This window comes from Triticum aestivum, chromosome 2D (assembly GCF_018294505.1).
Source record: "Triticum aestivum cultivar Chinese Spring chromosome 2D, IWGSC CS RefSeq v2.1, whole genome shotgun sequence".
NCBI lineage: Eukaryota > Viridiplantae > Streptophyta > Magnoliopsida > Poales > Poaceae > Triticum > Triticum aestivum.
Genome location: NC_057799.1, coordinates 647,406,917 through 647,433,100, shown reverse-complemented (window position 1 = coordinate 647,433,100; position 26,184 = coordinate 647,406,917). Strand labels below are relative to the sequence as shown.

The window sequence follows — 26,184 nt, the reverse complement described above, 5'->3', positions numbered from 1 at the left end:
GGTGCTGCTCGGCTGGGCGGCGGCCCGGTGACCCGGCGGCGGTCGCCGGCGGTGGGCGCGGTGGCGGTGCTGCCCTTGGCGGCAAGGCGGCGTGGTGACGTGCGGTGGCCGGCGGCGCGCCCCCGGCCCAGATCTGGGCCCTCCTGGCCCCATCTGGGTCCTAGCGGGCCGGCCTCCCGGCGTGGCCTCGTTGTCTGCAGCTCGGTGTGGAGGAGGAGCGGCTCGGATGTGGGGCGGCGGCACCGACGGCGTGCCGGCAGCAGCGCAAGGGCGGGAGCTTTACGGGCCCACAAGGGCTCGGCCGGGCCTGTGGGCCTACGGGCCTGGTGTGCTCCTACTATTGCGTCCGGACGGCTACCGTCGCTGACGGTGGAGGTGGGGCCCTCCCACGTGTCGACGGTGCTGATGCCCTAGTCCCGGCTCTGATTCTTCGCCGTGTTGTCCTCACTTCGCGGTGCCGTGGTGAGACGGCGTGGGGGCCTCTTGACCGTGTTGGCGAAGGGTGGTGGTTGGTTTGGTGGCAGGCTCCGGAGCGTCCGAGGTGCGGGTTGGTTCCGGGAGAAACCCCTGTCGGCATAGCCGACACCGGTGCGGTGGCACCTATGGGTGCCACCTGACCTTCCGGGAGAGCGTCGGGGGCTACCCTTCCTCTCGCCTCGTCGTGTACCGGGGGATACCCTTGGCAACAGCGTCGTCATCGTCGCGATCCTTCTTGGAGGTGTTGATAGGGGCCGGCGCTTCGGAGTCTTGGAGCCTAGTGGAAGTTCCCGGTGGGCACAGTGGTCGCAAGGCTTCTTCGTTTTTGTTGATCCGCCGTTGTTGCATTTGTTTCTTTTGCTCTTTCTCTGTCGTTTCTTTTGGGCGTGCCTGTGCTGCTTCCGCCCCAGCACCTATCAATGTTTGGTTCGGTTGGTTGCTTTGTATACAAAACGGGGGAATCCTTTTTCGGTAAGATAAGGTGCACTTATAAAGCAGGTTTAATCACCTCAGGTGAATATTTGAGGTGACTTTCCTGTTGTTGATCCATGAGCCTAAGTGGGAAAACCTGTCCCATCATATCCGCTTGAGCTGAATTAAGATGTCAGTGAAACTTTGCATGCCCGCAGCATGAACGCCGAGCTAATACTGATTTTCCTCTCCAAAGAAAAAACAAGGTACTGCAAAGGATGGAGCGTCAGTGTATGAAAGATAATCGACTTGTTTTTTTTAGAAACACCAAGTACAACGTAGATGTTAGACTAATATGTCACGTACCGTGACATATCTCCTAATTCTCTAAATCGAGGAGTATCTATATTATTGTGATCTCCCATTTATGGTTAGGATTGTAAATCTGTCTATATATTAACATGCAATCGAAAAGCCTCAATGTGGCAAACATTCCTAAGTCTTTCATCGTATCAGCCTAAACATATCCTCCTGCTTCTGCTCTCCTCCAACCCTAGCGCCACTGGCCTCCGTCCTCGCGCCGCCGGTCACCACCTTCCTCCCCTCCCATGGAGCCCTCAAAAACTCCTCCCCACCCCAACGCCATCCTTTGGGTGCAGGCCACCGCCATCCAGAGCGTCCGCTCCCTCGTCCCCGTCGTCCTCGAGTTCAAGAGCGTCGTCTTCCCCAAGTGGAGGACCTTTTCACCATCGCCGTCACCACCTACGCCCTCGAGGACCATCTCACCACCGAGACGCCTTCCACCGACCCCACGTGGCTCCACCTCGACGTCACGGTGCTTTGCTGGCTCTACGCCTCCATGGCCATGGACATCGTCGACCTCGTCATGCCTACCGACCCCGCCACCGCCACGGCGTACAAGGTCTGGACCTCCGTCCTCGCGCTCTTCAACGACAACAAAAAGAGCCACGAGATTTATCTCGCCGAGGAGTTCCACAACATCAAGTAGGAGGATCGGTCCATCATCGATTACCTTCACCTGCAAAAGACGGCGACCGACGCCCTTGCCGAGGTCGGTGTGCCCTTCTCCGACCCCGAACTCGTCACCAAAGTCATCAAGGGCCTTCACGAGCGCTTCGGCAACGTCGCCGACATCGCCCCCCCTCCTCACGCCGTTCCCTACCTTCCTCAACTTCTGCAGCATGCTGCTGCTCCACGAGATGAAGGCCTCTTGGCGCTCCAACAGCACCTCGGCCTCCGCCTTCTACGCTGCCAAAGGACCTATCCCCGCTCATCCCAGCGGCGACGGTTCGTCCTCCGGGGCCGGCGGTGGCGCTCCTTCAGGCGCGGGCGGCAGACAGCCATGGCGGGCTCCTGCCCCCTCCCACAACTCTCATGCCACTGGCTATGGCAAGGGGAAAGGCAAGAACAAGGGCTACAGGCCCGCCAGTGGTGCTCCTCCCATGCCGACGCCCTTGAACACTTTGACCGGCGCCATCCAGATGTGGCCCATGCAGTCCCGCTCCAACAGCACCGGCGACATCCTTGGACGGGGTCCGGGATCACGCGCCCACGCCGACATGGCCGTCCCCGTCACCACATCCGGCCATTCTTCCTTTCCCTCTCTTTTTCCCAACAGACCACTTCATTTACATCATGTCTTAGTCACACCAAGCATTATCAAAAATCTTATTTCCGTTCATCAATTCACTACTGATAACCATTGCATCGACGCTTTTGACCCTTTTGGTTTCTCTGTGAAGGACCTTCATTCCCGGCGAGAGATCCTTCGGTGCAATAGTACGGGGGAGCTTTACACGTTTGCATGTCCTTCGCCTCCTCGCACCCTCGCCACACTCACCGCCCCTCACGACGTGTGGCATCGTCGCTTGGTCACCCAGGACATGACGATGCTTACCGTCGCCTCTCGCAGCATATTTCTCTCCTTTGTATTAGACAAATAAATCACACCACTTTATGTGATGCTTGTCAACTATGACGTCATGTACGTTTGTCATTTTCTTCTTCTGCTACTCGTACCACTCGTCCATTCGAGTTAGTGTATTGTGATCTTTGGACTTCACCAATTTTGAGTGTTTCTGGCAATAAATACTTTCTTGTCATTCTTGATGATTTCACACATTTTCTATGGACTATTCCGCTTCGCCAAAAGTCTAATGCTTACGCCTCGCTCTCGGCTTTTCGCGCGTTCCCTCATACTCAGTTTGGCTTACCTCTCGTGTCCATACAACGTGACAACGGTTAGGAGTTCGACAATAACAAACTCCACTCTCTCGCCGCCACGCACGGTATTCATATTCGCTTCTCTTGCCCATACACATCCCAACAAAATGGTAAAGCTGAACGCATTATTTGCACTGTCAATAACATTGTGCGTTCTCTCTTATTTCAGGCTAGCTTACCACCTCGTTTTTGTGCCGAAGCACTTCACACCGCCACTCACGTCCTCAACCGTCTTCCCACAAAAGCAATCAGCGGCCCTTCTCCATATTTTGCCCTTCACAACACCCATCCCGATTACTCGTCACTACGCGTGTTCGGTTGCCTATGCTATCCCAAAACCGCCTCTACTATGCCACATAAATTGTCGCCGCGTTCGAGTGCTTGCGTCTTCCTTGGCTATTCCTCTCATCATAAGGGATATTGGTGCATGGATCTCACTATCCAATGTATCATCATCTCTCGTCACATTGTTTTCAATGAGATGACTTTTCTCTTTGCCTCCCTACAGCCTACTGTCGCCGCCACGTACGACTTTCCACCGCCGACGACAACCTACCCGTTGTTGTCCCACCCCTTCTGGTCACCACTCCTACACCTACCGCACCACCCTCACCTCCCCCCACCCCTCCCTCACCACCTGCCCCTCCCTCGCCGGGCGCCCCTCCTGCACCCACTCATCGCACGCGCAGCACCTCCGGCATACACAAGGGCCCTCGCGAGCGGCTTAACCTGCATGTTTCCTCTGTCAGCAGGTACTCCCACCTCCGCTCATGCCGCTCTCAAGGATCCCAACTGGCTCGATGCTATGACTGCGGAGTACCGTGCTCTCCTCAGCAACAACACTTGGGATCTTGTGCCTCCTCCTTGGGATGCCAACATTGTCTCCGACAAGTGGGTATTTCGCCACAAGCTCAAGCCCGATGGCTCCCTCGATCGCTATAAGCTTGTTGGGTCCTCCGGGGTTTCTCTCAGGAGCCGAGTGTCGACTTCGATGAGACGTTCAGTCCGGTTGTCAAGCCGGCCATAGTGCGTGTCATCCTCTCCATCGCGCTCTCTCTTAATTGGGAGACTCGTCGGCTTGACGTCAAGAATGCCTTTCTGCATGGCACACTTGCTGAGGTTGTCTATTGTCGTCAACCCACCGGCTTCATCGACTCCACTCGCCCCGAGCACGTCTGTCGGCTGAACTGTTCGCTCTACGGTCTCAAGCAGGCTCCTCGTGCGTGGTACCAACGCTTCGCGACTTTCATCACTTCGACCGGCTTCGTGTGCTCATGCTCGGACACCTCGTTGTTCGTCCTCCGGTGTGCGGAAGGCACGGCCTTCCTCCTTCTATATGTGGACGATATCGTCCTCACCGCCTCCTCGACCGGCTTGCTCGACAGGATCACGGCCTCTCTCTGCGCCGAGTTTGCCATGACGGACATGGGCAGCCTCCACTACTTCCTCGTCATCACGGTCACCCGCGACTCCTCCGGCATGCATCTTTCGCAAGCCAAGTACGCTGCGGAGATTCTGGACAGGGCCGGCATGACTGCTTGCAAGTCCGCCACGACACCAGTTGACACGTCGCCGAAGCTCGCTGCTACTGCCGGTCCTCCAGTGGCCGATCCCACTGAGTGCCGGAGTCTCGCCGGAGCTCTCCACTACCTCACTTTTACGCGCCCCGACATCGCGTATGCCGTTCAGCAGATTTGTCTTCATATGCACGACCCTCGTGAGCAGCACCTAGCGGCCATCAAGTGCATCTTGCGCTACGTCAAGGGCACGCTTTCTCATGGCCTTCAGCTCTACTCGACCTCGCCGGAGTCCATGATCACCTACACCGACGCCGACTGGGCCGGCTGCTCTGACACTCGGCGCTCAACGTCGGGCTTCTGTGTCTACCTCGGTGACAACCTCATCTCTTGGTCGTCCAAGCGGCAACACACGGTCTCTCTCTCTAGCGCTGAAGCCGAGTACTGCGCTATGGTCAACGCCGTGGCTGAGGCGAGTTGGCTCCGGCAACTTCTCCAGGAGCTTCATCGACCATCTCCTCCTGCGACGATCGTCTTCTGCGACAACGTCAGCGCCGTCTACATGTCCACAAACCCAGTACAGATGGAAACCGAGGTGCCCTTTCTTTCCGGCGTGGACGAGGATGGGCTGCCGCTCGCCGGCGTCTCCGACTTCCGCGGCCGCCCCGTCTACCGCAACACCTCCGGCGGATGGCGCGCTGCCCTCTTCGTCGTCGGTACATGCAGGCACTGCCCTACCTAAGCATTTCATTGGCGATCGACAACTGGTTACTCTGCCGTGCGGAATGCATGCAGTGATGGAGCTCGCCAGCACTTTCGCCAACTACGGCGTGTCAGCCAACCTTATAACGTATCTGACGGGGCCGTTGGGCCACTCCAACGCCTCCGCGGCGGCCGCCGTGAACATCTGGTCCGGGACGGCGAGCCTCATGCCTCTGCTCGGCGCCTTCGTCGCCGACTCCTGGCTTGGGTGCTACCGGTCCATCATACTCGCCAGCACCCACTACGCCCTGGTAATTATAGATTCACTTCTTATGGTTAAGCTTCTCTTAGTTTTGTTGATTGTTGGTTTATGATAGCTAACCAGTCTTGCCAGCTTGTTAAGCTTCTCTTAGTTTGAGCTTAGAATCCATGCACCAGCATAGTCAATTAGAGCACGCAACGACCTCTATGCGCCAAGCCACCAACAGAGGCATGAAAAACTTGTTGCTTAAAACTATAAATCGATATGATCAAACGGCTAGAAAATCTTCTAGCCCGAGTGGTAATGCAAATATGCAATCTCAAGGTTGATTCCGATCTGGAGGTTGTTGTGGATCATGCATGTGTTTGTTAATTATATATAACTATTCTGATCAAACGGCTAGAAGACGTCTAGCTTGTAGCCCGAGTGGTAATGCAAATATGCAATCTCAAGGTTGACTGTGATCTGGAGGTGGTTGTGGGATCATGCATGTGTTCTTTAATTATATAACTATTGTGTTCAAACATCTAGAATACGTCCTCTAGCCCGAGTGATAATGCAAAGGTGCAATCTCAAGGTTGACTGTGATCTGGAGGTATTTCCGGATCATGCATGTGTCCGTTAATTATATAACTATTATTAATGACATCCTAAACATCTCATCAAATCAAATGTATGAATTCTTTAATTAAACATGCCCCAACAGCTAGATAACGCGCTTGAGTGGTAAGGGTATCTCTAGGTTGGTACGTCGTTGACAATGATCCGGAGGTTTGATGGTAGAAGAATTTAGAATATTTGGTTTGCGGATCATGTATATGCTCACTATATAATTAAGAAAGGTTGAACATCTCATCAGATGTATGAATTCTTCACTTATCTATAAAATATAATATCACACATTAATTTCAAATAGGGGGGCCTGTTTTTAGAGCTTAATGTTTTTGAATTTATTTATAGTCGAACTAAAGGAAAGCTAAAGATGCTTAAGGAATTTAATTATACTTATTTTTGTCACTTAAACCAATTAAATTCTAAATTAGGTTATTGTACAAGTTATAGTGCTAATAATTAACTTTAAACAACTTTAACTAAACTACTCTTCATCCGTTTCAAATACACTCCATTTTATATTTGTACACAAGCGTTATCAGTGATGGTGAATGTCTATATTGTCTCTCTCTTTTACCTTACAAGTTTGTTAAATTACCTCCTATTCCTCCCCGAAAAAAGACATGCAGGCACAGGCATAGGAAATTAGCTAGCTCCTCGTCTATAATAAGTATTAAGAGTGTTCTAAAAAGGAGGAAGTACTTCTCATAGTTTGTGTATATGCATTTAGCTTGAAAATGTATAGCTCTATATTTTTAGTTGACATAGATGTACCATAATTAAACTTTTTTTCAATTTATTTGTGCTACCTTCTAGTATGTCCGGTAACACATGCATTTCACATATGTAGGGTTATGGCATGATTACTCTAGCATCAACAAACCCAACACAACAAGCGTCATCTCTTGACAACGACCACGCTTCCCACCCTTCATCAGTGAAGGTGGCCTTCTTCTACATCTCCCTCTACCTCATCGCCATTGGCACAGGGCGCGGATAAACCCTGTGGCCTGGCCTTTGCCGCTGACCAATTCAACCCCGGCCACCCCCAAGAGTGCGCTGCCCGTTGCTCCTTCTTCAATTGGTGGTACTTCTCAATAGCCATTGGTATAATGATGCCGTCGCCTTAGTCAGCTACATCCAGGAAAACCTTGGTTGGGGAATTGGATTTGGATATCTATGTGTCATCATGATCAGCGCCGCCTTGGTTGTTTTCCTCCTCGGCAGCCCCAGCTACCGCCTCTATGCGCCAACCCCAGGTTCCCAAAGTCCCTTCACCCGCCTCGCCCACAACATTGCCACACTTGTCAGGAGCTCGAGCTGCTCCTTTGGCACAATAAGTCAACACCATCCAAAAGATGGAGATGACACGACCAAGTCGGAGGAGGTGCGTAGCGTGCTACGGCTGCTACCTATCTGGACGGCGTGCCTGGCGTATGGTGTTGTGTTTGCACAAATTATGACATTTTTTAACAAGCAAGGCCGCACCCTGGATCGCCGCCTCTTTGCCAGTCTAGAGCTGCCGCCAGCCGCGTTGCAGACATTCGGACCAGCAGCCATCTTGTTGTTTGTGTCCATATATGACCGTTTGTTGGTGCCAGCGCTACGCTGCATGACAGGCAATCCTTCAGGGCTAACACCGCTGCAACGTGTGGGCGCCCGCATGGTTGTGTCACTAGCCACCGTGTGTGTGGCAGCATTGGTGGAAGCCCGACGGCTAGAGACGGCACATGAGTATGGTCTAGTGGATGACGCCGGAGCAACGGTGCCGATGAGTTGGGTGTGGCTAGTGCCGCAGTATGTGATGATCGGGGTGGCCGACGTGTTCGCGATGGTTGGGATGCAGGAGTTCTTTTATGACCATATGCCAATCGAGTTGTGTAGCCTTGGCTTGGCGCTTTACTTTAGTGTGATGGGCATTGGTGGCTTCATCAGTGGCGCTCTGATCTCCCTCATTGACCGTGTCACCAGCAGCGGTGGCGGGGATAGTTGGTTTGCAGACAACCTCAACCGTGCCCATCTTGACTACTTCTACTGGCTGCTCGCTGGCCTCAGCGCCATCGAGCTTGTGCTATATATCCGCGTCACCATCTCGTTTGTCTACAGGCGCAAGAGCCTCCACTAAGAGCGTGTCTCTACAATTGGATGAGTACCCATGTTGTTGTATTCTTAATTTCTGACGATGGATGCCAGGATGACTGATGATCAAGATTTCTGACTTTGTCACCCCGTTGGGTAGCTACTTGCTAGTAAAGTTATATCACAACATTGGCGATGTCACTTGATAAGTCATGTGGCATCTCAGATTATGTCTGTTTCATTTTAATTTTTTACAGGTTCAAATTGAAATATGTAAAAAAAAGACTTGAGCCTATATGGCCGGGATCCGACACAACTTTTACTTGTAAAAAAGAAGTTAACAAAGAAGACTCAAGTAAGTAAAGCCCATTTTAAGCAACAGTACCGTGAGATTATTTAAGTGTTCGTCTTGACAATCCATTTGGAGATATTATGCATTTTGGAGCTTAGGTGTACGTTTTCCTCTATCAAAACTGTACCAATATGACAAATGTACTTTGAGATCATTCTACGTGTTTCCCTACAAAGTTACTTCCCTCAGCAAAACTAGTAGCGTGACGGAGCGTGAACTTTTTCTCTAAACAAAGCAGCGCCTGCTCCTTTTAGAAAAGACTCAGGAACAGCCGGTTGATCACGTGTTTGGCCGCCCGCGCAACCGCTGCTGGATCATTTTAACCACCCGCGCTCGTTCCCCCCACATGTTCGCTCACCCTAGCCGGCCACACACAAGGGCATCTCCAAAACGGACCCTCAAATCTTTAATATATATTTGAATCATAGTGTTCGGACCACCTTTGCCATTAAACGGGACATGTATATGTCCGCTTAGCAGTCCTAAAAACAAACATGGGGGCCTTATCGGAGTCCGGACATTATCTGACCAACCAAAAGCCTCTGCATGGTCCTCCTCTCTTTTCTGTCTCTTCCCATGCATGGTCCTCCTCTCCTCTCTCTCCTCCGAACCGGACACCACATCATAAATCCCACCACATGCATGGTCCCGCTCTACTACCTCTCCCCCCAACCAGATTAATTTGTGAATAGCTTTGGATGGCTCCCTCCAGCATCATGTTTGCGGACCACGTCCAGACATAAAAACTGACACATACCGGAGACATTTGGCGGTCAGCTTTGGAGATACCCTGACCCAAACCTTATCTCCAGAAGCTCCACATTGTCTACTCTAACGCCACCTATGACTTTCAATCCGGGGTTTCATATTTGAGGCTCCATTTCTGCGCCACCTCCATAACCTCATAGTTCGCATGAGGCATCCCCCCTGCCCATGTAACACTCTTCTTCCTTGCCCTCTCTAGTTCCGGTATTAGAACATTGCTTAGACATCTTGCCCTCTATGTACTCCCTTTCTTCTATCAATGAAAGATACGCAAGATCTTCTGTATTCGGCAAAATTATATATATCGCTTGATGACTCGCGTCAGGTGTCTTCCTCTCGCTAGATGCGGCTAGCCCATTACCACCGTTCACATACCTCATCTAGTGTGTAGCCTAATGTAGATCAATTTGTGGGGGTTTTTTCTTTTAATTCCACTACACCCAAAAACCAACATAATGTTCAAGAAAAACTTACAAAATTGAACAAATTTCCTGAATAATTTTTTTTCAAGATTTAAAAGAAGTTTGTGAATTTAACAAAAGGTCACAAACAAGAAAAATGCTCAAGATTGTTTTATGAAATTCAACAAACTAAAGAATTCCCAAAATAGTCATGAATTTAAAAAATGTTCACGGAGAATTTTAAAAATATTCATGGAATAAATAAATGTTCACAATGGTTTTGGGGCAAAAATGGTCACCAGTTTGAAGAAAGTCCTGAATTAAAAATTGTCCGTGAACTAACAAATGAACCCCATTTGAGAAAAGTAAACTATTTCTGAAACCCCAAACAAATATTTTAAAAACTATGGACAATTTTTAAAATTTATGAATAATCTCTTGAAATTTTGAACTACATTTGTAATTCCAAACATTAAAAAGCGGGAGCGGCATCACGGGGCTCCCCAGCGCCAGCGACGGGAAGTCCAGCATGCTCGGCGACATCACCTCCAACCCCCACGGGGAGAACCCGCTGCAGCCACCAGAGCCGCTGCCGGCGAAGGCGGTGGTGAGGAGCGGGCAGGTCATCTTCAGGCTCGTTGGCCGTGACCCGGGAGATCGGCGACGCGCATCTCAAGACATGGGTGGTGGTGGAGCCGGAGACGACCACAGTGGACGTGGGCGCCGACTTCGATCAGCTCATCCTCGCCTCCGACGGGCTCTGGGACAAGGTGGGCAACCAGAAGGCCATCGACGCTGCACCATTTTCCTTGTGCCCGGCCTTGTTGACGTGTGTGTTCTACTGTCATCTTCCTGTTAAGTATAGTTGTTAACTCCTAATTAGTATGCATGTATGCAACCAAACGCCGGGTGAATATTGCATCTCGATGACAAGACCTCTCATGCACGCGACCAAATAACACGCAAATGTTGCATTTTACCCTGTATTTCCTCAAACAGGCCCTGCTGATGCTGTATCATTTTTTCGATGCAACCACCCAAAAATCAATGCAGGTAACCAAACACCCCCATAGCTCCCGCGATATACGGCAGTTGCGCCTACTTGACACTAACTATTACAAACTGGAGGGCAAATTCACAGTGTGCATACTGATGGACCGGCCCCATCCAATTGTGTGTAGTGAGCCGATGCGCAAAACATTTTCTTTATTGTGAATATTTTTTAAAACTATGAACAATTTTATATAAAAGGCGGCCAATTTTAATGTGTTTTTAAATTTCTTAAAGAACAAACATTTTAGAAAATTGTGACATTTTTTAAACTCTCAAACATTTTTTAAAACCGGAACATTTTTTCAAAATGTGAACAAATATCTTAATTTAGAACAATTTTGTAAATCCGAACAACTTATTTGATTTTTAACATTTTATGAAATTTAGAAGAAAATTTTAAATTCTGGACATTTTTGAAAACATAAACAGTTTTAGAAATTTTGTTCATTTTCTGGAATAGCAATGAATTTTAGAAACTTAAATAATTTCTAAAAGTATGATGTTTTTTGAAAAAACAAGAACATATTTTTGGATACCTTCGAACATTTATTGAAATTTATCTTTTTTTAAATGAAACAGAAAATTTAAAAACTTAAAAAATAGAAAAAGGGTAATATTCACGATGGAACCTTGTTCCCAAAACGGGGAGCGCATAGCTGCTAAAATTGGCCCGCTCATATCTTGACGCTCATTCAGTCCCTATACGCTGCTTATTGCGGCAACTAGTCGTGCCTTCGTACAGGGCGCAACTCACCCTGGGCCGGCCCATTTGCGGTAGTTTCCCTTCTCGCGAGATAAACAACCGCAAAAACAGTTTGCGCTAGGGATCAAACCCAGCACCTCCTGTAGATGTACACGCCGCACTAGCCACCACGACTAGCTCGTGCAAGTGAACGAATAGCAATGCAAAACTGAAAGAAACAAACACCAGTGACGGATCTTAAAACCAGTTCACGGAATTTCCAAAAAACTTTTGTTCCTTCTACTGGTTTTTTCGAGTTTTCTTCACTGTCTTTTTCTGTTCTTTAATTTTCTTTGTTTCTTCTATTCTTTTTAAGTTAAATTATTGTTCAGAATTTTCAAAAAAAATCTTATTGTCAAAATATATTCACATTTTTAAATAATGTTCATATTACCAAAATTTAGTTCAGAATTTCAAAAAGTGTTCCCTTTTCACATTTTTTGTTACAATTCAAAAAGATGTTCAAAATTCCAAATTTTGTTCACATTTTCAAAATTTTGTTCTCAATTTACAAAATTGTTTGGACTTTCAAAGTTTGTTCATCTCTTCAAAAAATGTTTTTGGAGTTTTGTTCATGTTCTAAAAATGTTCGAAATTTACAATTTTGTTCACATTTTAAAAAATTGTTCGCATTGTTAAACATGTGCGGAATTTCCAATGTAAATCAGGTCGAAAAATGTTTGGAGTTGAAAAATTTTGTTCGCATTTTCAAAAAAATGTTCTGACTTTTCAATTTTGTTTGTGTTTTGAACAAAGTTAACAATTTTAGTTTTTGTTAATTTTTGTTAAAAATGTTCTTAATTTATAAATTTGTTCGTTTTTCAAAAAAATTGGAGTTTCAAATTTCGTGCTTTTCCGAAATTATTTCAGAATTTCATTTTTCTGTTCTCAATTTTCGAAATTTGATCAATTTTTTTCATAGATTGTTTCGTATTTTCAAAATATTACTCGCATTTTCAAAAGAAATTGGAATTCAATAATTTATATGTGTTTCTTAATTTCTTTGAGTAATGTTGAGTTACGCTGCTTCCCTTTGGTTCTTTACAGTTAGCGCTACACATATCACTCAACAAGTGATTCAGTATGACTGCCAGGGTTGTTCCGTCCTTAATTTCAGCTCGTCGGATCGAATCCTGGGTCTCCCACATTTTCTTCGTATTTTTTGCGCGCAACCATACTTCGTATTTTTTGCACCCAACCATACGCAGGTCCAACCTGCCGGCCTAATCGGCGCGGTCTGTGCGAACGGGCGTATGCGGCAAATAGGAGCTCCCCGTTGACACTTTTGCTGCATAATGCGGCAAATAGTAAATCACCGTTAAAGCTGGCCTGGTGGAGAAGGCCCACAAGAAGCAGGCCTGTAACTCGACTGCAAAGCTGCCACCCATCACCACCATGGATCATGAGTTGCCCCTCTATTGCTTGAGCGCCATCCAGCACCCAGCCCATGGATGACACTAACGACCAGGATGAGTCATGTTGAGCACTGCGTCTGCTCGTCTCCTTTCTCCAATACGGTGATCCTATTCAATTCAATCATGCACAATTCAACATGATGACTTCTATGAGTTTTCCACCATTGATCCATGCGTTCCGCAGAGCACAGTCCACCTATCAATTTTCATTTATGCCAATAGCTTGTTGCTAATTCCATTATTTTCACTTTATGTATACATGTTTCAAGATAGTCACGTCTTTTCGGACTACAAAATTGGATCTGGTTGCCAAAAGCTTGAGAAAAAAAAATAAGAAATAAGAATTTAACTCAATCTCAGAAAGGAGACACATATGGGTTTATTATAAATAATTACACGCGTCCTCCCATTATAATGCTGACAATGATCCTAGAGATGGATAGACAGAGACCAAAAATAATGTTTATGTTGAGGAAGTACTTATTGATAACACAAACATCGGCATTGATAATAATGATGATATCATCAGGACAACTAGTATTGATGTTAATTGGATACTTCGCCTATTGCGGGTGTTGGTGGTTTCTTTCATGTTGATGAATTTGATCCAAGAATTTGGGGTTTAATTGATTCTAAATAAATTGACATTTTTTAGCACAAAAGGGCACTAAAAGTGACTTCTAAAATTTGAAAGGTCCAATGGATAGATATTCTAGAAGCGCTTTGGAACTATTCTATATCAGGATTCTGTCAAATGGGAAGCATTTCAATAGGGAATGGCTTGTCTATTCTAACGACCTCAACAAAATCTTTTGATTTGCTTGTAAAGGCAAGTTGACAAATGAGGGGCAGGATGATTGGATACATCTTGGCAGTATAATTAAAGAGCATGAGACAAGTGCATATTAAGTTTTGAATATGATCACTTGGTATGAGCTGCGTACCATATTGAGGAAGTATCAAACTATTTATAAAGATGCTCAGCGACAACTTGAAAATGCGAAGGAGCGCGGGAGAGAAGTTTTTCTTAGAATTGGTGCATTGTTAAATTTCTTGCAAAGCATAATCTAGACTTAATTTCGTGCTATTAACAGCAAAAGGTATGAAGATAGCCATGCATATCTCTTGGGTTTGGTAGAGATGTTTTTTGCAATTTGACACAATTATTTAAGAGCATGTTCGTCGTATTATTACAATTTACATACGAAGAAACTCCTACTCAATATCTTTATTATTAGAATCAGAATGACTTGATACACTTGCTTGCTTCTGCCATTAAGTCCAAGATTATTAAGAAAATAAAGAGTGCAAAGTATTTCTTGGTCATACTTGTTTGTACCCTTGATGCAAGCCACCAAGAAAAGATGTATTTAATAATAAGGTATGTGGATTCGTCTTCAAATGCTCGTTGGCACTCTATATGATTGCACATCCGAACTGGTTGCATTACAACCATCTTTATTAACAGAGTGAGCATATTGTCATTGTCTTGGACAACTAATCACATGCAGGTAAGGTGGTAAAGCTGATAAGATATTGACCAACACCAATGCTAAAAGATGTGAACGCAGTCCTTGTATCCGAAATTGATGGAAGTTCTAGTTTTGTGCTAACTGAAACTTCTGTATATTTGACCAAATCTATAAGTTTTGTTGGCTAATATGCAACATCAACGAAAGTATATTTAATAATGGATCTGATGGAGCTAATTTGATATCATAGATGTTTATATATTTACAACGAGTAGGTGCTAGGTTAAAAAACTTAGCGGTGATGCGAAGCTAATATCTTAACTTTTTATATCCATTTATATAACTTAATTAGACTTTTTCCCTGCCAATGGGAAGAGTAATTCTACACACACGGGCACTTTACAGAAGGTTTACGGGCTAATTAAGGATTAATATCTGTGATTTCGTTAAGTAGGAAGGGCCCCACCACTTAAAATTGGGGGGGGGGGGGGGGGGGCAATTAAACTTGGCCACGTCCCTCAGCCCGTGAAGTCCGTCGAAACCTCTCCGTGGATCTACTATTATCGCAATGGGAACTACTCCCTCCGTTCCTAAATATAAGTCTTTGAAGAGATTTCACTATGAATCACATACGAAGCAAAATAAGTGAATCTACTCTAAAATGCATCTATATACATCTGTATATGGTCCATAGTGGAATCTTTACAAAAGACTTACATTTAGAAATGGAGGGAGTCGATAGAAAGAAAGAAAGGGAAGTGTTGTACGTACCAACCAACTACGTGCAAGCATCATATATTTTGATTAGCTCAGCTGGCAAAGATTTTTGGCTCGCGTTGACAGTGACACACAACCTAAAGATTCTGTAGAGAGAGGTGGAGCTTAATTAGCTCCAACAGAGTACTGAGAGGTATAGCATGATGGGAATGGTGGACGCCGAGGCTCCCTTCCTTACGGAGCACACGGAAGATGGGCCACCGCTCGCTGGTGTCTCCGACTTCCACGGCCGCTTCGTCTACCACAGCACCTCCGGCGGGTGGCGCTCCGCCCTCTTCGTCGTCGGTACGTACGCACGCATGAACCGTCCTAGCTAGCTAAGCTTTTCACTGGCGACAACCGATCAATCTGCTATCAATATGGCCGGCCGGCCGGCGGCATGCATGCAGTGATGGAGGTCGCCAGCGCTTTCTCCTACTATGGCGTGTCGGCGAACCTGATCACGTACCTGACGGGGCCGCTGGGCCACTCCAACGCCGCCGCAGCTGCCGGCGTGAATGTCTGGTCGGGAACGGCCACGCTGATGCCGTTGCTGGGCGCCTTCGTCGCCGACTCATGGCTGGGGCGCTACCGGTCCATCATCCTTGCCTGCATCCTCTACGTCATGGTAATTTTTCCTTCATTTAATTCTTTTGATACATTTCAACGTACGGCACCATCAGTAGGCGATGGCAACGACCTTGACATCTGAAACTTGATTGCGCGGATGAGACTTGCCTGAATCGTAGTATGCAATAATGCAACTCCCCAAAAAAAAAAGCTCATGTGCCATCAACTAACGGTAGGTTGAACAACAAATATATGGATTTTTTCTGATACGGATCATGTATGCATTTGTTTTATTATGACGTGATGCGGAGTACTTGCGATATACTCCCTCCGTCCCAAAATAAGTGACTCAAGTTTGTACTAACTTTAGTATAAAGTTAGTACAAACTTGAGTCACTTATTTTATAAAGTTAGTACAAACTTGAGTCACTTATTTTGGGACGGAGGGAGTATATAAGAAAAATAGTGGTATGAACTATCTTTAAGTAATAATCAAGTAACAATGGCAGGCGCAGTTTTTATTTTTGTCGGGGAACGGTTACTAGTTCCTACAAATCAAAAAGAATAATAATACTCACTTCGTCCAGGTTTAATAAGCCCCCTTGTATTTAGTGTCAAACTTTGACCATGAAGTTAACCAAAAATATAGTATAAACTATATGTCATAAAAATTATATGTAGTGAATCCTTTTTGTAGCATATAAAACATATGGTGTAATTTATATAGATGGTCAAAGTTTGGCCGAAAATGTTGGAAGGAGGATCCGTAGGTTGGAAAATATCCGATTTTGCTTAGGCTATGAGACTAGGGCGGTGGTGTGGGTAGAGTAGGAGTAGATATCCAGGTAGGCGTCAGAAGGGGTTGGCTTAGGAGCCAAGTATCTATCCGGAAGAAGGAGGCAAGACCATTATTGGCAAGAACAAAGGAGATTTGCTGAAGGGTGGGCATGTGGTTGTTTATGGTTATCCAGAGGAAGGGGGTGGAGTGTTTATCATCAACTGCGTGGGAATAGCGGCGATGGTAGCATTGCACCCATCGGAGGTTGGGGCATTTGCAACAGTTTGAAAGTGATCATCCTGAACAATCAGTTATTCTTGTGAAGCACGTTGTTGATGCCTAGATTGCCAATTTTTGTTGTGTGGGCGATGGGCTGAAAAGTGGAAGGGAACGTTGATGGGGAAACTTGTAAACCTAGGTACGTCTGTGGAAAGGAAGAGGCCGTGAAATAAAAATAGTGGCAATGTCAATCGCGGTGTAGGGGTTATTGTGAATGGGGACGGAGGTGGTTTTGTGGAACATTAATGCCATGTCTGGACCAATGGCTTTGGCAAAGTCATCGAGGATGGTCTTAAGCTGGTTGTCAGCCTCTATGGAATTGTGGGCTAGAATCAGTGTGTCTTCAGCGTACTGGAGGGTGGTAGGGGTAAGTTAGGGTTGATTAGGTGATGTAGAAGGTCATCTGAGTGGTCTTTGAATATTCGATGAAGTCTGCAACGACGATGGAGATGCAAGGGGAGAGCGGATCACCTTGACTTAGTCCATTTTAGCAATTGATCCAATTTTAGGGACACCATTTAGGAGGACCACCGTTTTACTAGAAGAGAGTATACGTAGTGTGTGAATCCAAGACAACAAGGCTGGTAGGAAACCCATACGGGTAGGAATGAGAAGAAGAGAGTCCCACACGATGGAGTCAAAAGCTTTACGGGAATAGATTTTGAAGGTCATAGTGGGTGCCTTTCTTGAGTGATAGCAGCTAAGAAGATATGGGCATAAATAAAATTCTCTGCGGTAGACGTTACATTGATGAATCCAGTCCCATCATTGTGAACAAGGAGGAGGGGTACGGGATTTAGTCTTTCAATTAGAAGCTTGACAATGGCTTTGCGACGGGAAAATTTGGAAAAAAGATAGGTCAAAAGTCATTGGCGGGCCTACCATTGTTTTTTTCGATAAAGGGCGCTTTTATTATCTCAAAATGTAGCATCAAGAGGATACAAAGCATTATGAGTAACACCCGGCCTCTGCGTAACTAAGATGCACACAGCCAATCACCTAAAGTCTGATAAAAAGAAAAAGAAAAACAACAAATGGGCGACAGTAGAGTCATATAGACCGACACTAAGCCTATGTCGAAAGGGGTGGTGGACCGATCCGGAGATTATGCTGCCACCCATGTTGGGTAAAAACCTCCGTAGCCACCTGCTCCAACCGCGTACACACCGTCTTGAACAGCGGTTGGTACTCCACTCGTTGTAGCGTAGACCACGTATGAAGCGAGTGCGTACAACGGAAAATAACCTGCAAAGGAGAAGCATTTTTGTTATTTGAAAACCAAATCATTCCTACATAGCCAAAGCGACCATAGTAAGGCATACGCTCTCACCCTTATTAGCGTTTTCAACCTATTTGAAATACCATCCAACCAATGACCAAAAATATTGGCGACACTTGTGGGCGGATACAAATTTGACGCTATTTGGATGACTGACCACGTAGAACGTGCAAACTTGCATTGGAAAAAGAGGTGTTTGATTGTCTCTTCATGAGTGCAAAAACAACACTTCTTACTCCTTGGCCAGTTGCGGCGTGCGAGGTTGTCTTTGGTTAGAACAACTCCCCTACGAAGATACCACATGAAGATTTTAACTTTTAGTGGAATCTTTTACTTCCAGATTTTCTTGTTATTATTCATTGGTACCTCAGAATGCGTGAGCGCACGGTACATAGAGTCTACCGTGAAAGACCCCGATATAGTAAGGTTCCAGCGAAACACATGCCGACCTTGTGTCAAATTAATCAAATCCAGACCGGATAAAAGATTATGCCATGACGTAAGATGGGGGCCAATCAAATCCGGACTAAATGAAATATTGGGCGGGAATGAACTGAGCACCCGCGCAATAGTTTTATTCTTATCGTGAGCGATGTTGTACAAGGCTGGATATTGTTCTTGAAGACTGGCATTGCCTAGCCAGATGTCTTCTCAGAAACAAATCTCCGACCCGTCCTTTATCGCGAAAGACCCAAAGTGAAAGAGATGTTTCTTTGCTTCCATTAGGCCCTACCATTGTTGCCCTTGGGAGAAGAATCATATGCTCTCTTGAAATATTCTACATGGGTAGTCTGGTTGTGGAAGTCCCAAAACAAGGGGAGAACTACATGTTCTATGGAGTGCTAATACTTTCTGTAGAAACTTAGTCAAAAACCATCTAGTACATGCACTAGTAGAAAAACGACCTTACGTGAGAAACATTAGTCCCGGTTTGATTTTGGCCCGGTACTAATGGTACCATTAGTCCCGGTTCGAACGGCTATGCATTAGTCCTGGTTCGTGTTGAATCTTTAGTACCGGTTCGTGCCACGAACCGGTACTAAAGGGATGGTGGCAGGCCGGGGCCCCACGAGGCCCTTTAGTCCCGGTTTGTGACACAAACCAGGACTAAAGGTCTAACCTATACTCCCGGTTTGTGTCATAAACCGGGACTAAATGGGTCTAACCTTTAGTCCCAATTGGAGACACAAACCGGGACTAAAGGGCAATTTTCAAACTCTATCCCCCCCCCCCCCTTATTGCCTTTTCAGTTAAAAAAAGAAAATGATAAAAACTTCAAAAATTAAAATCCTTCTAGATGTAGTTATGTTACTACATCTAGTAGTTAGGGAAATTTAAAAATATAAATTTCGACATGTTTTGCAAAAAAGTGTTATAAAAAACTAAAACGACTATATCTTTTGCATACGATGTCGAAAAAAAGTATAATATGTCAAAACGTTTTGCAAATTTTTAGAATCCTCAAATTCTAAAAGGAAAAAAAGTTATGCTCAAATTTCAGTTTTTTTGAATTTTGGTTAAATCTGGTCAAACTGTGGTCAAACTACTTATTCAAGAAATATTAGTGTTACTAAATAATTATTCAACAATATTAGTGCTACTAAATAATTATTTTAGTTTTTCTGAATTTTGGTCAAATCTAGTCAAACTATGGTCAAACTACTTATTCAAGAAATATTAGTGTAACTAAATAATTATTGTATTTTAGAATAATAGTTTCAAACTCAAACAGTGAAACATGTGACTTCATACTCAAGCTAAACTCCTGAGGGTTAATAAGATTGACAGCTTACTATTGTCACGAAAACAACGAGTGCTGACTTGGAAACTAGGGGGAATAGAACTCGGAAGTTAATTAATCGTGCTCAGGCTGGAGTGGTGAGAGGATGTCTGACCGGCCGGGAAGTTAGACGATTTGGAATGAGTGGTGTACACTTGAGCAGTTATGAGGGGTGATTAGAGACTAAGTCGTCAAATAATTCAGAAAATTGAAATTAAAAAAATCAATTTTTTCCAAAAAATTCAAAAAAAAAAATCTTTAGTCCCGGTTGGTGTTACCAACCGGTACTAAAGGTCCCACATACCACGGCGCGGGCTTGTGCCATGTGGTGGGCCTTAGGCTCCGGTTCATGTTGAACCGGGACTAAGGGAGGGGGTACCTTTTTCATCCAGAACCGGCACTAAAGATCCTTACGAACCGGGACTAAAAGTCGTTTTTCTACTAGTGATGGCTAGCGTAAATTTTCATATGCAAAAAGGCATCATCACTTCCTTTTTGGAGAAAGGTGCACCGAGTGAGGAAAGTTGTGGAACGGAGGTTGTCATGGAGGGGAAACACCAAGAGGTGGTTTTGGGTGTACAAATGAAGTCATGATATTAGTATTATTTTTTTAGAGTCATGATATTAGTATGTTAGGAGATTATCTTTTGGTCATGTGAAAAGAATTTGAGTCCATTAAATTTCAAAATTGTAGATAATATATTTATAATTCAAAACAATCATTGTTTAATCAAGAAGTACTCCCTACTTTCATGTTTGCAAATCCAAAGGGCCATCAAGGTCGATTAGCCAATATTAGGATGTAATAGTTAATTATGCATAAAAAACGGCCACTCTGTGTAGTAGTTATTAGTTGGATAGCATGTCCAGTAGATTAATCCATTGCAATTTCAAGCGTTGCTTGCCATTTTACATTAATTATATATAGAGAGGGAGGGATTAATGAGATAAGTAGTTATCTCCCTTGGCCTTGCCAAATTGATTCTGGGACCTAGCAAACCTGAATATACGGAGCACAATTTCTAAGATTTTATAGTGGATAAAGGGTTAGAATTAAAGCTTAAATGAATTTACTAAATATCTATAATTAAATTACCCTAGATATATTCTAAGTGAGACTTTGAAATTGAAAGAAGTAGAAAATTAGTATATGTAAAATATTTCAGAGATTTTGTGAAATATAAGGGACTACTCTATCCATCCATTCCAACGTAAATTGAAATTTGACTACTAAAAACAATATAGAAAACAAGTAATGTCTATTGTAAGTTAGGTTATGTGTTTTCAAATGTTTTGAAAAATAATAATTTAGAGTTAAAATGGGTCTGATGTGATTGTATGGATTTAAGAAAACCACCATATTATTTTCTAATATCTGTGACATGCCATCCATATTTGTGTCTGAGTTAGTCCTTCGACGAGCCTGGCATCTTGGTACGTCTCTCTCAGGCATGAAAATCATGGAATAAATAAACACAAGTATTAGACAAGTTCACTTAAATCTGGTCATTGTCTCACACTTGGGAACAACGGGGGTTATCAAGGATGAGAAAGTGTATGACCCTTTAAGAAGCCGATCAGTAAGGTGTTTTTTTTTGCCTCGGTAGTAATCTGGTTTTGCACACGTCTTCAAGATATACACGTAGAAAATGTTTCTTGTAGTTTGGATTTATTCTTTATGGGTTGACCATTAAGCAAACACTGACAACTAAAAATTGTACATGTGCAGGGGTATGCCATGATCACTCTATCATCGGTGCTCTCGACACATCATCCATCATTACCCGACGACACCTCTTCCCATCCCTTGTCGCTGCAGGTGGCCTTCTTCTACGCCTCCCTCTATCTCATTGCCATCGCGCAGGGTGCAGACAATCCATGTGCACTGGCCTTTGCTGCTGACCAGTTCGATCCCGACCACCCTAGGGAGTGCGCCGCCCGCAGCTCTTTGTTCAATTGGTGGTACTTCTCCTTGGCTATAGGTATCACCATTTCTGTTGGTGTAGTCAGCTACATCCAGGAGAACCTTGGTTGGGGAATTGGATTTGGCATGCTCTGTGCCCTCATGCTATGTGCCTTCGTTGTCTTCCTCCTCGGCACCCCTACATATCGCCTCTATGAGGCCACTCCCGGCACGGATAGCCCCTTCGTGCTCCTTGCTCGTAGCCTCGCTGTGCTAGTCCAACATGACAATGCCACTTCAAGCTCAATGCTTGGTACAAAAATAGAATGCCAGCTAGAAGCCAAGGACGTTGCAACCAAGAAGGAGGACGCACGTGCTGTGCTGCGGTTGTTGTCGATTTGGGTGGCGTGCCTGGCTTATGGTGTGGCATTTGCACAAGTCATGACGCTCTTTAACAAGCAGGGCCGCACCCTGGACCGCCGCATCTTTGGAGGCCTGGAGCTGCCACCGGCGGCGCTGCAAACGTTGGGGCCTGCATCAATCCTATTGTTTGTCCCCATATATGACCGTGTGCTGGTGCCGGCGCTGCGGCGCACCACGGGCACCTTATCGGGGCTAACGCTGCTACAACGTGTGGGCACGGGCATGGCGCTGACCCTGGCCTCGATGTCTGTGGCAGCATTGGTGGAAAGACGACGCCTTGAGACGGCACGGGAGCACGGCCTGGTGGACGACCCGGAGGCAACGGTGCCGATGTGCTGGGCATGGCTGGTGCCACAATACGTTTTGATTGGGGTCGCAGGTGTGTTTGCGGAAGTGGGGATGCAGGAGTTCTTCTATGATCAGATGCCCAGTGAGCTACGCAGCTTGGGCATGGCACTCTACTATAGCGTGATCGGCATGGGTAACTTCATCAGCGGCACTCTTGTCTCCCTAATCGACCGCATCACCAGCAGCGGTGGTGGCGACAGCTGGTTCGCGGACAACCTTAACCGTGCTCACCTCGACTACTTCTACTGGTTGCTCGCCGGCTTCAGCGCCGCCCAACTTGCGCTCTACCTCCGCTTCGCAAGTACCTATGTCTACAGCCACAAGAGGCTCCGCTGAAGTAAGGGCCTACCGGCCGGTGGATGTGCACTAGTACAATGTTTTTTTTAGTTGAGTACCATGTTGTTACGTACTGAAATTTCTGACAATGGATGTATATACAGTATTTTTTATCTATCTTTGTATAAAAATAAAAGTAATTGAGGAGCTCACCAGAACAAAGAGAAATATGCTATAAAATCACTTAAAAACTAGAAACATCTAACCGTTAATTTGATACATAATAAAATTACAGCCGCCAACCGCCTTCGACATTAAACTTGATGAAAACTACCTACGTACATGTGCCATTATGCAGAAAATAACCTTTGCGGATATCCTCTAAGCCTAGTTAGTCAAATCACCTATATTTTTCTTCGTAAAAAAAATCATCCACAAAAAACTCAAGAAAAAAACCCTCAGGTATATGTACGCCACATGTTGGCTGTCGCCATCAATTGCATCTGCGCTTTGCGGCCTCCTCTCACCGCCTCACTGCCGTATCGCCCGGTGGTGCCCCTGCCCTCCTCCCTAAGCTTCACCGGTCTGTTGCGCCATCATAGGCTGCTCGCGATCGCCCAGCATGACCAAATAACACCTTACCCATCCATCACAACAGCATGGGGAAGCAATCTGCACGGGTGATGTCATGCCACTGGTCTCGGAAGACGAGGTACGGAATGTGTTCATTGCAAAATTTGAGCAAACCATTGTGCAATCCATTTGCTTTTTTCCTTTCCTACATCAAACTGTGAATTTCATGGCTACCGTGTTGATGCATAATGTTAAATATTGGTTTAGCTTTCTGTATTATCTATATATTGATTACTTTTGCTTAGGCATTTGTTTGTAGATTGTCGTAGCAAAACTGCCATGGTGTAATTGTTTCTTGCTTTTTCTAATTTCTTGTTCATTTTTGAAATACATGCAAACTTTTTCCAAATACTCGTTGAACATTTTTCGTGTACAGGTTGAACATTTCCAGATACACGTTGACCATTTTTCAGATATACGTTGAACATTCCTCTGAAATAGACGCTGAACGTCTTATGAAATGCACAGTGAACTTTTTCTAATTCAAGGTGGACATTTTCAACCCATATTTAACATTTTTCATAAATGCCATGAACATTGTTTTTAGAGCATGCAAACATTTGTTAAGTGTTAAAACTTATTAAATGTCACTAACATTTTTTGAATCGTACGAAATATTTACCTGAACCTTTTTTTTCACATTGTATAATTTATTTTTAGGATGTCACGACCAAATTTTGGAGACGCGTAATTTTTTTTATAAATTATCAAAAGTTTTTAACACTTTAATATTTTTAAAATGTGCGACGTTTTATTTAAGATGTCACAAACATTTTTTCCTTAATATCCGAACATTGTTTTAAAACCGCGAGGATAAAATTTTATCACTCCCCGAACAATATATAATACATGGTGAACCTTATTTTAAAACTAATCAGAGTTATTTTTCCCAAATATATAGATTGAGAGAGAGAGAGAGAGAGAGAGAGAGAAGTTTCCGAATTTTAATATATGTAAGAAAACAAAAATGAAAAACAAACGGCCTTGCACCGACAAAAGAAAACAAAAAAGATAAAAAAAATCCTATAGTTGGCTGGCCCAGTAGAGGTTGCCCTTGAACCGAGCGGTTTGTCTGTCTAGCACAAGATGTAGACGCACCCCTGGAACTAAGCTGATCCGAAAGAGAACTCCTAATCGGCGCCTTCTGAAGCGGTTAGGGTTTATGGCGCCCATGCGCGTGCAGATATGGGCCAGCCCAGCGAAACGATGTGATCTATCGCCCACTATGCAATGGTTTCCTTTCTGTCACCGGCTGACCAGTCGACGGAAAAAGGCGCAAAAAATAAAAAATAAATCAACAAAAATAAAAATATGTGAATTAAAAGCTCAACTCATTTGAAAAAGTTTCACTAATTCGAAAAAGTACACGAATTTGTAAAAAGTTCATGAATTTTCAAGAAAAAACACGAATTTGAATAAAGTTGTTCAATTTTTTTGAAAGAAATCATGAATTTGAAAAACGTTCATCAATTTTGAAAAAAATAAAAATTTGAAAAAAGGTTAACGGGATTATGAAAGAAATTATCGGATTTGTGTAAGAGAACTTTTTTAACATATATTAAAAATACAGCGTGTATTTGAAAATTATTCCCTATATATTTAGAAAAATGTTTATTTTACAGAAAATAAAAAACAAAAAAGTAAAAAAAAATAGACTAAAGAAAAACAGGACCAAAACGAAACCCAAAAGGAATTATGAAAATTGAAAAGCCATTTAAATAGGAATGAAAATATTATTTTATTCAAGAAAAACTTTGAATTCAAAACATTTTGACAAAAAAATCTGGAATTTCTGAAATATTTTAAAAACCGGATTCTTAGGCCCCTAAAAATAAACCTTGCTCCTCCGACCATTTCTCCCTCTTGTCGAGCACCACCTCATCGTCAATGGCCGGGACTTTTCATGAGCATCGCTGCACACCACTGGAGTTCGAGGTGCCATTTGATGCGCAACCATGATCTGTGACGAAGAGCTGCGTGGAACTTCAGCTAGCGAGAGTCACCGGTACCAAACTCACGGTGGAGAAGCTAATGGTTCGAATGTTATGTGTGTGATGGTGAGTGACTAAAGATTTACTAATTTGTGTTGTTATTTTTGCATGCATGCCATGGATGTATATCTTTCTTGTTGCGTACAAATGGATGGTATAATATAAGATGCAATGGTTCTACATGTCTTTTGCATATATAGTTTCACTAGTAGAAAACAGGGCATAGGTCACAGGGCAGTTTTCACATTAGCCCCGGTTCAGTTACAAACCGGGACCCATGGGGGCATTCGTCCCGGTTCGTGAGCCCAGGGAGCCGGCCGGGGCCTCGTGGGCATTGGTCCCGGTTCGAGCCACGAACCGGGACTAATGGTCCTCGCTCCTGGCCCACAACCATTTGTCCCGGTTCTTCGCATGAACCGGGACAGAAGGCCCGGATTTAGTACCGATTCATGCCACGAATCGGGACCAATGAGGTGCCTATATATACCCCTCGCCCGCGAGCAGAGCACTCCAGTGCTCTGTTTTTCTCTGGCCGGCGAGGGGAGGGCTTTGTGGTGCTCTAGCTCACCTCCTATGCACATGAGGTGTTCGATGAAATGTCCGAGCCACACTAGTTAAGCTTTGTCCTCTCGAAGCTCGACCTCAAAGCTTCATTTTCCTCGAG

General features: G+C 44.8%; 2 protein-coding genes across 2 annotated transcripts in view; both read left to right on the top strand.

The window, feature by feature from the left end:
• Positions 1-1,897, top strand: part of LOC123056170 (protein NRT1/ PTR FAMILY 5.10-like) — an 18,085-nt gene extending 16,188 nt beyond the window's left edge. Inside the window, exon 5 of the mRNA XM_044479873.1 lies at positions 1,405-1,897. Within this exon, the coding sequence (XP_044335808.1) occupies positions 1,405-1,897 (493 nt within the window). The remainder of the gene's footprint in view (positions 1-1,404) is intronic.
• A 13,440-nt stretch (positions 1,898-15,337) lies between these two features.
• On the top strand, positions 15,338-23,071 carry LOC123050797 (protein NRT1/ PTR FAMILY 5.10). The gene is made up of 3 exons (XM_044473530.1): positions 15,338-15,566; positions 15,671-15,888; positions 21,676-23,071. The coding sequence occupies exons 1-3, from the start codon at positions 15,422-15,424 to the stop codon at positions 22,954-22,956; spliced, it is 1,644 nt and encodes a 547-aa protein (XP_044329465.1). The 5' UTR covers positions 15,338-15,421; the 3' UTR covers positions 22,957-23,071.
• The last annotated feature ends 3,113 nt before the right edge of the window (positions 23,072-26,184 follow it).

Bases quoted from the DNA above. Each gene is read 5' to 3' on its own strand.
- LOC123050797 (XM_044473530.1), top strand. From the start codon at position 15,422: ATGATGGGAATGGTGGACGCCGAGGCTCCCTTCCTTACGGAGCACACG. The intron at 15,567-15,670 runs GTACGTACGCAC...GCATGCATGCAG, and splicing joins CTCCGCCCTCTTCGTCGTCG to TGATGGAGGTCGCCAGCGCT. The intron at 15,889-21,675 runs GTAATTTTTCCT...GTACATGTGCAG, and splicing joins CCTGCATCCTCTACGTCATG to GGGTATGCCATGATCACTCT.